General features: G+C 46.5%; 1 protein-coding gene across 5 annotated transcripts; it reads left to right on the forward strand.

Moving 5' to 3' along the window:
• Window positions 1-125: 125 nt before the first annotated feature.
• On the forward strand, window positions 126-9,105 carry LOC117766125. 5 transcript variants are annotated; one of them, XM_034592848.1, is made up of 10 exons: window positions 126-2,168; window positions 4,158-4,219; window positions 4,930-5,036; window positions 5,136-5,295; window positions 5,455-5,594; window positions 6,632-6,800; window positions 6,885-7,013; window positions 7,100-7,235; window positions 8,602-8,744; window positions 8,858-9,105. In XM_034592848.1, exons 1-9 carry the CDS (start codon window positions 517-519, stop codon window positions 8,723-8,725), a joined length of 2,679 nt encoding a protein of 892 aa, XP_034448739.1. In that variant the 5' UTR covers window positions 126-516; the 3' UTR covers window positions 8,726-8,744; window positions 8,858-9,105. The 5 variants fall into 5 exon arrangements, with proteins under 5 accessions (XP_034448739.1, XP_034448737.1, XP_034448742.1 ...); XM_034592846.1 differs by having other exon boundaries at window positions 127-2,168; window positions 8,861-9,105; XM_034592850.1 differs by having other exon boundaries at window positions 135-2,168; window positions 4,930-5,034; window positions 5,161-5,295.
• Window positions 9,106-12,449: the final 3,344 nt, after the last annotated feature.

The raw sequence follows: 12,449 nt of genomic DNA on the forward strand, positions 1-12,449 counted from the left end.
ACTGAAAACCCTGCTTCATAGTTCATGTTTTTATTATCGCTTGTTTATGTTGATAACTGAGGATCAGCTGAGAGACACTTCCGGTCGTGTCTCCGGTACCGGGACGTGTTTAGCTGTCTACCGTGCACATTCTGCACGCGCCTCCGTTCAATCAACACTTATGATTAATGATGGAGCCGCTGCGCACCCGCGCCGCGCGCCCCCTCTCCAGCTCGTCCGTGTCGTCTGACCGGTGGCAGAGTCGGTAGGAGGCTAACGGCTAACAGCTAGCTTATGTTACCGAGCGGCGGCCCCGGTCAGGTTTCTCATGTCTGTTCGTGTTCTGACGTCGTTCAGCGGAGCCGTTACCGCCACCAAGCGGGCCGGACGTCACATGGCCGTCGGACGCTGCTCCGTCGGGCTCCCGGTCCGCTCGGCGGGAGGATGCCGCCGTTAGCCGCCGTTAGCCGCCGTTAGCTCCGCAGCCGTTGATTCATGTCGGTGTTATGTAAGCGCAGCTAACGTTAGCCTGACAACATGAACGACGCGCAGCAGGACATGTCCCCGGACTTTGTCCTCATGAGGCTCGTGTCCGCGGCAGAGTACGACCGGCTGGACGAGCCCGACGACCTGATGTCCGGAAGCGGCGGGTTCGGGCCCGTTAAAGCGGCGCTGGGACACCACGGCCGGTTCGATCTGGAGCCCGGTGGCCCCTCGGCAGGCCTCGGCTCTGCCTCCCCGCACTACAGCTCGCCGCTCCCCGGAAAAGGCGACCTGGACGGCGGGCTGGTTTTGACGCAGGCTCCGCTGGGCTCCGAGGCGCCGCTTTCCCCTCCGCCTCCAGAAGACTTCGCCGTAGCGACGCAGAGGTTCGTGGACTTCCCGGTGCCGCACGGCTCGGGGGGGCAGCTGATGGTGTTTCAGAACCTGCTGCGGTCAGGAGACCGGATCCTGGAGTGCGGGCTGGAGCAGCCGCCACCGAGGTTCCTGCAGGAGGAAGCGGAGAGACAGCAGCTAGATTCCGGATCAGGAACCGGTCCCGGTAGCACAACAGCCGGTCCTGGGCCCGGAGGTGGTAAAGACCAGAATTCACACTGTATCACATCCACAGAGGAGAACCTCCTCCAGTGGCACCCGGTCCTCAGACTGTCCAAAGGGTCTGATGGGTCTCCTCAGCGGGGCATCCCGGCTCTGGACTCTGAGCCCGGGTCAGTCCTGTGCCATCGACACCGCCTGCTGACAGACACACTCGCTAAATGGCCCCCAGGCCTGCTGGATCAAGCCTTGCGTCTGGGGCTGCTGGAGCCCAGGAAGATGTGCTCCACCGGGGGAAGGGACCCGGTCCTGGCTCTGGCCCGAAGGCTGGGTCAGCTGGGTGAGGGGAGGGAGGGTGGTGGAGGAGAGGAAGTGGTGCCTCCACTAACTCGGTGTTCCTGTCACAGTGTCCTGGCCTCAGGTTCGGGCGGCATCGGGCCCGGCGAGGACCCGAGTGATACCAGCGATGCCCTGCTGGTCCTTGAAGGTCTGGGGTCTGAGGAGGTGGGGGGGCTGGGAGGGGGTGGTGAGAAAGGGGAGAGGGTGGGGGGGCTGGTTGGTGGTGGGATACCTGGGGGGGCGGGGCCTGTGTTCTCCAGTGGGACTCTGAGTGGTCTGATGCGGCAGGTCCACAGACTGGCGGAGGAGGCGGGGGTCTGCACCGATCAGAGCTGCCGGTCGACGGCGGACGTCAGCACCACTGACACCCCCTGTCCATACCCCCCCAACCACCCACAGGCCCATGCAACCCCCGGGGGTCTCCAAGTCTGGCTTGAGCCACTCCTGTCCACCAACCCTGAACCAAACCACCACCCACAGCATCAATCCCGCTCCCAGCCCCAGAGCCGCACTGCCACCCCCAAACTTGGCGTGGCCTCGGGGGGAGTGGGTCGATCTGCCTCCCCTTTAGTGGTCCTGAAGGGGGAGGTGGGAGGAGGAGTACGAGAGGGGGAGAAGACACCGCGGAGCAAGTCGAGAAAAGGGGGGTCCCTGAAGGTCCGGCTCAGCAAACTGTTTAGAACCAAGAGTTCCAACGGGGGGTCGGGGGGGCTGCTGGACAAGAGGCCATCGCTGGCCTCGTCCACCTCGTCCGGGGGGAGTCTACTGGACGTGTGGGGGTCCACCTGCAGCAACACGGAGCAGGACAGCAGCAGGTAACTTCAGGAGGGCGACATACTTGATGCTTGTCGATATTGAATGTTCATTTACTCAAACATTGAGGTCACAGCAGCCGAATCCAATACAATTGAAGACGTTAGTGACTTATCTTCAGACGTAACAAAACAGAAAAAATCTAAAAACATGTTTCCATACTGCTCGTGTGGTGTCAAGTGTCCGCAAGCCCCGAAGTTCATACTCGAATCAAAACAACGTCATTAACATTGTGTTTTAAGCAGCTCGACATGATCACATTATTCCCTGTGGTTATCGGGCTTATCTCCAACTTAACCTGGAGCAGGTCAGCTGTTCAGCACAAGTTACCATGGTGATTTACCCTGATAACAAGGGAACGAGCTTCGGAGGACTGAGAACTCGTAACTAGTTACCTGATAACCACAAGTCCTGCTTCACAGTACAGGGCCCTGGTGTGTTTGGACTGACTGTATATAAAGATGATCAGTGACTGTATATAAAGATGATCAGTGACTGTATATAAAGATGATCAGTGACTGTATATAAAGAGGATCAGTGACTGTATATAAAGACGATCAGTGACTGTATATAAAGATGATCAGTGACTGTATATAAAGATGATCAGTGACTGTATATAAAGACCATCAGTGACTGTATATAAAGACCATCAGTGACTGTATATAAAGATGATCAGTGACTGTATATAAAGATGATCAGTGACTGTATATAAAGACCATCACTGACTGTATATAAAGACCATCAGTGACTGTATATAAAGACCATCACTGACTGTATATAAAGATGATAAGTGACTGTATATAAAGACCATCAGTGACTGTATATAAAGAGGATCAGTGACTGTATATAAAGACGATCAGTGACTGTATATAAAGATGATCAGTGACTGTATATAAAGACCATCAGTGACTGTATATAAAGATGATCAGTGACTGTATATAAAGACCATCAGTGACTGTATATAAAGACCATCAGTGACTGTATATAAAGACCATCAGTGACTGTATATAAAGATGATCAGTGACTGTATATAAAGACCATCAGTGACTGTATATAAAGAGGATCAGTGACTGTATATAAAGACCATCAGTGACTGTATATAAAGACCATCAGTGACTGTATATAAAGACCATCAGTGACTGTATATAAAGATGATCAGTGACTGTATATAAAGACCATCAGTGACTGTATATAAAGATGATCAGTGACTGTATATAAAGACCATCAGTGACTGTATATAAAGATGATCAGTGACTGTATATAAAGACGATCAGTGACTGTATATAAAGACCATCAGTGACTGTATATAAAGACCATCAGTGACTGTATATAAAGATGATCAGTGACTGTATATAAAGACGATCAGTGACTGTATATAAAGACCATCAGTGACTATATATAAAGATGATCAGTGACTGTATATAAAGACCATCAGTGACTGTATATAAAGACGATCAGTGACTGTATATAAAGACCATCAGTGACTGTATATAAAGACCATCAGTGACTGTATATAAAGACCATCAGTGACTATATATAAAGATGATCAGTGACTGTATATAAAGACCATCAGTGACTGTATATAAAGACCATCAGTGACTGTATATAAAGACCATCAGTGACTGTATATAAAGATGATCAGTGACTGTATATAAAGACCATCAGTGACTGTATATAAAGACCATCAGTGACTGTATATAAAGACCATCAGTGACTGTATATAAAGACCATCAGTGACTGTATATAAAGATGATCAGTGACTGTATATAAAGACGATCAGTGACTGTATATATGACGACAAATCTCCATTTCCACTAGAAAAGGAGCCAAAATATTTCAGATGTAAAGGCTGCCATCTTGTGGTGATGATGTATTTTGCAGTCCAGCCCATACACTGTATTGACCAATCAGGAGTCAGTCTCTGCCTGTTTGTTTTATCATCACATAGCCTGATGAAGATTGACTTTAAATGTCCGCTGTGTGTCCGTCAGGCTGCAGGTGTCCAGACCTCACAGTGCCTTCTCTCCAGTGACCTTCACTCCTGCGTTCACTGGTGAGTCTGGGTGTGTTTTATACAAACAGAATTTACCTTGTCGTCTATGGTGCAGAACGATGCTTTGATGTCGTGATTCTTTGGCTCAGGACGACTTTGTTAACGTCCTAAAAACGTACGTTTCTTTTTTATTGTTCTTCCTTTATGTTTGGTTTATCCTTTTTTAATTGAAGTTTATTTTATCTGTTGTCTTTAACGTTTTGTGTTCTGGTTTTTATTTGTCCTCTTTATGAATCACTTTGTAACAGCTGTTTTGAAAGTTTCTATTAATTAGATTTGTATTATTTACTGAGCAAACATGACATCGCTGACTTGCTTCACTGAGAGTAAGCGCCCTCTGCTGGACCATGAGGCAAACTACTTCAGACGGTCTGACGAGCTTCTGCTGCTTGTTGGCGATAACAGAATAACTGTTATCTGAATGTTTCTGTGTAGGAGAGAGAGACAGGAAAGTCGACTGTCTCGTCCAAAAGAAACTGCGTCTGCATTTAATTATTAACATCAGCTGATTATATATTTCAGATGTTTTATAGTCTCATATATATATATATATATATATATATATATATATATATATATATATATATATATATATATATATATATATATATATATATGGAGGAGTCCTGCTCAACACTAATATTTCACACTTTCCCTTCTCTGCCTAACATCTTCTTCCTCCTCTTCTGCCTGTTGGACCGTGTCTCCAGGTGAGACAGTGTCTCTGGTCGATGTGGAAATTTCTCGGAGAGGTGGGAACTGTCTTCATCCCCCCACTCCCCCACCCCCACCCAGACGGAGCCTCAGTCTGCTCGGTACTTCACTTCCTCTTCCTCTTTTGCTTCCTGTCTTCACCTCCTCTGTCCTGCTTCCTGTCAGGTGACTCTGAGGTCAGAGGTCAGCTGACTCTAAACAGGTGTGTTTCTCTCGTTGGTCTCCAGATGATTTCGGCGGTCCTCCTCAACAGGGGACACTCACCGAGCGAAGTGTGGGGGCGTCAATGCAATCTCTTCCCCCGCGACCGCTGGCCCTGCCCCCCTCCCTCAGCACCATCCAGCACAGCCTGAGCCTCAATGGTGAGACACACACACACACACACACACACACACACACACACACACACACACACACACACACACTGGACAGCTGTGTTCAGACTGGAGAACATGGACACATGCATGTCCTTCATGAGTCATGTGACCAATCTAACTAACACATTTTTTGATGTTGGTCAGACACCTTCCTACGAGGTTTACCACGGCCAGTCCCTCTGCGTCCCGACAGTCAGCACTTCCCACCGCGACTCACCCCCCGCTGTCCCCTCAGTCGACCCGACGCCAGCAGCTTCGCCACCAGCCTCAGAGAACTAGAGAAGGTGGGGCCCGGGGCCACGCTGGGGTCAAAATGTGTCTTCATAAGTGATGTTGTGATATTTCATTCAGAACATTTTAAAATAATGTCACTGACCTGTAGCACTTTGTAGTTTGGCTCTTTAGTTCTTGTTGTTCTGGTTTGTTCCCTCATGGTTGAGGCTCTTATTCTGAGTCGCTTTGGATAAAAGCGTCAGCTCAATGAAATTTAAAAAAAAATAATTATGAAGGTCGATTTTTATTTTCCTTAATTTCAAAGATTTTATTGGCAAATTAAGTCCAGTCCAATAAGTCCAGTCTCTGAAGTCCAGTCCAATAAGTCCAGTCTCTGAAGTCCAGTCCAATAAGTCCAGTCTCTGAAGTCCAGTCCAATAAGTCCAGTCTCTGAAGTCCAGTCCAATAAGTCCAGTCCCGGAAGTCCAGTCCATGTAGTCCAGTCCCGAAAGTCCAGTCCAATAAGTCCAGTCTCTGAAGTCCAGTCCAATAAGTCCAGTCCCGGAAGTCCAGTCCAATAAGTCAAGTCCAATAAATCCAGTCCTTTTAGTCCCTGAAGTCCAGTCCCTGAAGTCCAGTCCAATAAGTCCAGTCCATGTAGTCCAGTCCCGAAAGTCCAGTCCATGTAGTCCAGTCCAATAAATCCAGTCCTTTTAGTCCAGTCCCGGAAGTCCAGTCCATGTAGTCCAGTCCCGAAAGTCCAGTCCAATAAGTCAAGTCCATGTAGTCCAGTCGTTGAAGTCCAGTCCAATAAGTCAAGTCCTTTTAGTCACTGAAGTCCACTCCATGAAGTCCAGTCCATGTAGTCCAGTCCATGAAGTCCAGTCCATGTAGTCCAGTCGTTGAAGTCCAGTCCAATAAATCCAGTCCTTTTAGTCCCTGAAGTCCACTCCATGTAGTCCAGTCCCTGAAGTCTAGTCCAGTAAATCCAGTCCATGTAGTCCAGTCCAGTAAGTGTAGTCTATGTAGTTGTTAAAATCTCATGGAAATCCAGTTTGACTTGAGTTAAACTGTGTGTGTCTGTGTGTGTCTGTGTGTGTCTGTTTAGTGCGGTTGGTACTGGGGGCCAATGAACTGGGAGGATGCAGAGATGAAGCTGAAGGGGAAACCTGACGGATCGTTTCTGGTTCGAGACAGTTCAGACCCTCGATACATCCTGAGTCTGAGCTTCAGGTCGCAGGGAGTCACACACCACACACGCATGGAGCACTACAGAGGTAACACAACACAGACACACACAGAGTGAACATGAATGTGACAAGCATTTCAAGCTTTAGCTGAGTTTGATGTGTTTCCTTCAGGAACCTTCAGTCTGTGGTGTCATCCTAAGTTTGAGGATCGTTGTCACTCTGTGGTGGAGTTCATAGAAAGAGCCATCATGCACTCCAAGAACGGGAAGTTCCTCTACTTCCTGCGCTCCAGAGTCCCTGGTAACCAAGCAACCAATCACCTGACACCTTCTGTCCTCACCTGTCTGCACTTTACAACTCAAAGTCTGTGTGTGTGTGTTTTTCAGGTCTGCCACCGACTCCGGTCCAGCTCTTGTATCCAGTCTCCAGGTTCAGCAGCGTTAAATCTTTGCAGCATCTCTGTCGCTTCTGCATCAGACAGCTTGTTCGCATCGACCACATCCAGGAGCTGCCGCTGCCCACGTGAGTTCAGACATTTAAGGCTTTAACAAAATCTGAACTTTATTTGTTGTCACATGTCAGCAGAATAAATTATTATGAGATCATTCGAGAAGCAAAATGAGCAGCACAATGAATCAGCAACTGTACGTGGAGACGGACGATGCTCCCCCTGGTGGCTGGCTGCAGTATGCACCCGACCAATCATGCATCAGTCTCAGCTGTCAAGCGTGACGTCTTGTTTTTGTATCATCAAATAACTAATTAAAACCAAACACTTGAACAAGCATCAGTGTTGGGATACACTGGACATTCAATACATTTGTTTATCAGAAAAATATTTAATATTTAAATATTAACTACAACACCCAATAGTTAAAGTTATAGAAAAACATTTATTATGAAAATAATAAGTCAAAACACACAAACTATCTTAAAGTATACTTACTATATACAGGTGTGTGTATTTGTGTGTGGTTCCAAAATGGCTGCTGTGGCCCCTATGAAGACAAAGGACCACATGGAATGTTGGACCCTGTGGGGGAGGGGCTGGGGCTGGTTACAGAAAGACCCCGAGTCTGTGAAGAGCAAAGCTGAACTAACATTAGCTTTCAATTGTTCCGTGTATCACAACAACACAAATCAAACTCATAAACATCTCACTAATAGAACAGTCCTTTTCTGAGCTAAGTGTAATCAGCCCAGTTGTGTTACCAGTCCATGAAGGGGGGGGGGGCAGTATTCTGAGTGCTTTTGGATCCAGTTGTTGTGAACCTGGTCAGACCTTTGTGTTCTGAAGTCCTGAGGCAGGATCTCATCACTGCTTCAGACCTGCATGAGGTCAGAAGAGCTTCGGTCCGGAGGACGTCTCCCGGATGAGCAGAAGAGAAAGAGAGAGATGGAGGAGAAGTGAAAAGAAGAGGGAGCGGTACACTTCTTAAGAAAGAGAGGGAGCAGAGGGGGAACTGTGGTTTAAGTGGTCTGGTGACCTCACGGGTTCTGAGACACACAATGACAGTAGTAGCAGGAAGTTGGGTCCAGGGGCAGGTCTCACACCTCAGCGTGAAGAAGTGAAGGACCCTGGGAGACTGAGTTCTGGAAGCTCTCCTCTGTCTTCAGCCTTAGGATCCACATGTGGGACCTACTATTGGTGACCAATAGTAGGTCCAACATCAGTGAGATAAGAACGACCTGCAATGACAGAAACCATCTTTAACGTCGACTTTGATTTTTTTAGTTTGGTCCATGTCCCAACTGCTAACATGCAGGGGTTTATGCTGCAGCCAGACACCAGGGGGCGATCATGTCGTCCATCTTTATTTACAGTTTATGGATGAAACAAACCCAGACAGATTCCGTCCTCCTTTACCCATGCTGCCTCTCTCCTCAGGCCTCTGATCGCCTACCTGAAGAAGTTTTATTACTACGACCCCGAGGAGGAGATCAGCCCCACACTAACGGAGAGGAGTCCTGACTGCAGCAGCCAGATGGGGGCGGTAGAGTCCCAAACGTAGCACTGGAGCCTGAGACCATGTAAGTGTCACCGGTTTCGACTTGGGAGAAAGAAGCGACATCGTGTTGAAAACTTGTTTGAACGGTGAATAGAGTGTAAACTCCTCTTTCATTCACTCTTTTGTTCCCTCCAGTTCTTTTCTTTCCTTTGTGTTTTTCTTTTTCTGGGGACACCTCGATCGGCTCGCTGAAAGACGTCCAGACCGTCTCCTGGACTCGCTGACCGCAGCCAGTCATCTTCCTGTGCTCAGTCCTGCGAGTTTCAGATGTTCCACCCTCCTGCGGGCTCTCTGATTGGCTCACGAGCAGCGGAGGTGGAAGGACAGGGGATGTGGAGACTCTGCATCTCTTCGGATGTCATCACTGGGCAGCTGGACTAAAGAAAACTGGACGCTAGAATCTGTAAAAGAAACAAAGCAAGAAGCTCAGTGTGAGGAGAGAAACTGTCGCCTCTGGGATCCTGTAACGTCCACGAGCAGGTGGCCGTCACCGTGGAGACGGAGGATTAGAGCTTTTAGAAAATAAGAACATTATTATTATTATGAATAAAACTGTAGAGGTCAAACCTCGTGTTCTCTCAGGTTTGATTTTTTTTCATTTTCTCTATAATCTAAAGTTAACTTTCGATAAATAAAAACTATAACCCTAACATTTGATTGGCTCTAATCCTCCGTCACTGCTCCAACAAAGATCTTCCTGCAGTTTTCTACGTTCAGTTTCAAGTCTGCACACACTGGAGCCAAAGAGCCATTTCCTCAGGATTAACCAAAACTCAACCAGCGGCTCGTCACGTGTCCGCCGTCGCACTGACTTTTACCGTAGACGCCCGACCATGTATAGAAATGTCTCAAAGGTTAAACTGGAAACATATCTCAAAAGTAAATGTGAAATGATTTTAGAAGCCATGTTTTAAAGTCGTGATGTTCCACCAGAATAACAAGTCGTAAACTTTAACGTCTCTCGGCTCAGTGCTGAAGAGTGAAACCAGGGACTGTGTCAGTCTCAGCTGTCAATCATCACGTCTCAGCCTGTTTTTATATCAAATAACTGATTCAAACCAAACTGATCAGAAACACTTGAACAAACATCAGTGAGATAAGAACGACCTGAAATGACAGAAACATCTTTGACAAACATTTATTTAACGTCTACATAGATTTTTAGTTTGGTCCATGTCCCATCTGCTAACATGGATGAGGAGGGGGTTTTGGCAAACAGACAAACCCTGCCCGCTTTCACACCTTAGTCCACCTGACCAATCACAGCGGCCGAGGTTTCAGACATCAACATATAACGGCACAAACAAAAAGTGAAATTCTTTGTTTAACTTGGTCGTGATTTAAAAATGAGGAATAAAGTCGTCAGCTATAAAAACAGTCACAGATACAAAGTACGTTTGTTTGGTAAAGAATAATGAGAAACAGGAACAAATGTCCACATTAGCAGGAACCACAGGATCCCAGGTGGTGGCAGAAATACCAAAAAAAAGGAGAGGATGGAGGTGATGACTACTGACCTACATTGTTACCGTGACGACGTTTCACTGGAACAAGCTGCTGTTTGGATGAGTTTTACTGAACACTGGACACCTGACCCTGTGGGGACACTTCCATGATGTCATGACAGTGAGGGGGGCGGGGCATTGATAAGTATTAATACTGAAAACTGAGATGTTATTTTTGGTGTGGACGAACAGTGAAGTAATCTGTTATCTTGGTGACCTGCGACCTGTTAATAAAACTGTGGGTGGGGCTTGTGTTTGAGCTTCTTTCTGTCCAGGTGAAGTCCACAAACCTCCGGTGCGACGCGACGCTACATCCACACGACCACGTTTTCATTTTAAAAAGTCATCATCTCTGCTACAGATACATCTCAGTCCGATACAACAGAGGAGGTGTAAATGCTGCTGGTCCCGTTTTAGTCTGGACAACCAGAAACTGAGCTGTTTAGAAACAATGACGTCAACACAACCTCGTACTTATTGTCTTTTCGGTCACGATGTAGCCCTTGCTGATTCGTCACATGACCTCCTTCATGAAGAAAACCAGCCTCAGCTCACACATGCCCATTGTACGTGAGCGGTTATGTGATAAACGCTTTCAGACGTGTTCCTGTGGATGGCGATTAAAACTGATGCGGAGCCAAGAGATCGATTTAGTTTGGAAACTGTTTCCAAACTAAATCGTCATGTGAAACTCAAGTGATAAAAGTTGACATCGAAGGTTTTCCGTCACACCAGGTTCTGAGTATTTAGAACACAGGAAGTTGGTTCCCAGCCGGAACCCAACGCAGCATGAACTGTGATGTCATCAGTGGGTGTGTCCTATACTCCAGGTTAGAAAGTGCATAGACATCTTGTCATGAGAAGTTAGGTCATCTTCACTGTTCACTTCCTGCAGCACCATAACACAAAGTATTAGACAAATTCAAATGTCGACCTGATGATGGCGCTAGAGTTCACCACGCAGGTGAGTTCCTAATAAATATAATTTTCATCGTAGCAGCTTCAGGCTTCGCTAACAGCACTCACTCGTACACGTGATTTTAACCCGGGGGGTGTTTACGCCTAGTGCGATCGTCGTAACATAAACTACCATTTAGTTTCCTTCGTGCTAAAGTGCCATGCTAGCTATCCATGCTAAAGGGAAGTACACAGGACGTTTCTAAGATGGACAACTTCCACTCACAGCTTCCAGGTAACACAGGGGGCGCTCTCAGGGTAGTCCAGAGTAAATGTAGCTGCTTTTCTTCCGATTTACACCAATTCAATCCTCGTTTGATGTCACACATCACGTGACACCCACCATTTTTGTTTTCATCAGTCTGTTAGTGTGAGTTGTTAACCCTGAGTTTCATCAGTGTGTTTGTGTGACTGTTAATGTCACAGTTAGCAGCTGCTACAGTAGCAAATCTTTCACTGACCAATCAGCATGCATTAGCATTAGCAGAATGCTAGTGGGAAAGCTCCATGTAAAAAAAAACAGACAATATTTGAAAAAAACTGCTTTTTGTCTGGAAGCACATGAAAATAAGGGTAGCTCCATTCACTCCAGTTTATTGAGGATTACATCACGAGCGCCCTCTAGGGGAATTGCAGCCAGTGTCTGTACAGTGAGGTTAACAGGAAGTGGACAGGCTCTACGTGGACGGGCTTATGCAACGTTAGCAATGTAAATAATAATGTAATAATGCAGTTGGGTAACGTGTTGTCTCTTCCCGGTACAGCTGTGCAGTACCTGCTTCTTACCTGCAGGTGGAGTAAAATATTTAGATGAATTCACGTGACTTTTGAAAAAAGAAGATGACGTTTCCTGTCGCTTAATGTCCACTGTTGAACTTTTCTAAAATAATGATAATAATTTGCTTCTTGTGCCGGAATTTGTGCGCTGAAATCAGGGAAGATCTGGAACCATCTCTTGAAAATCTCCAAATAAAAGAAGGAGCCTCAACACAACACGTGATATTTATCTGTGTTTTTATGATACACACAATTAAATCAGTTTGCGTAGATACAAATGAATACCTCCTAAAGATTATCATGATACACAATGCTGGTTTTTCACATGACATATTTGAACATTGTTTTCTGGATCACATGGAATATTTGACCCACAATAATAATAATTGTGGGTCCTATATTCTATGTTATATTATTGTAGGTTTGATATGTGAGGTAAACAACCACAGGAGGGGATTCTAGTTACATCATCAAATAACTAATTAACA

Source organism: Hippoglossus hippoglossus, chromosome 8 (genome assembly GCF_009819705.1).
Source record: "Hippoglossus hippoglossus isolate fHipHip1 chromosome 8, fHipHip1.pri, whole genome shotgun sequence".
In the NCBI taxonomy this organism is placed as follows: Eukaryota; Metazoa; Chordata; class Actinopteri; order Pleuronectiformes; family Pleuronectidae; genus Hippoglossus; species Hippoglossus hippoglossus.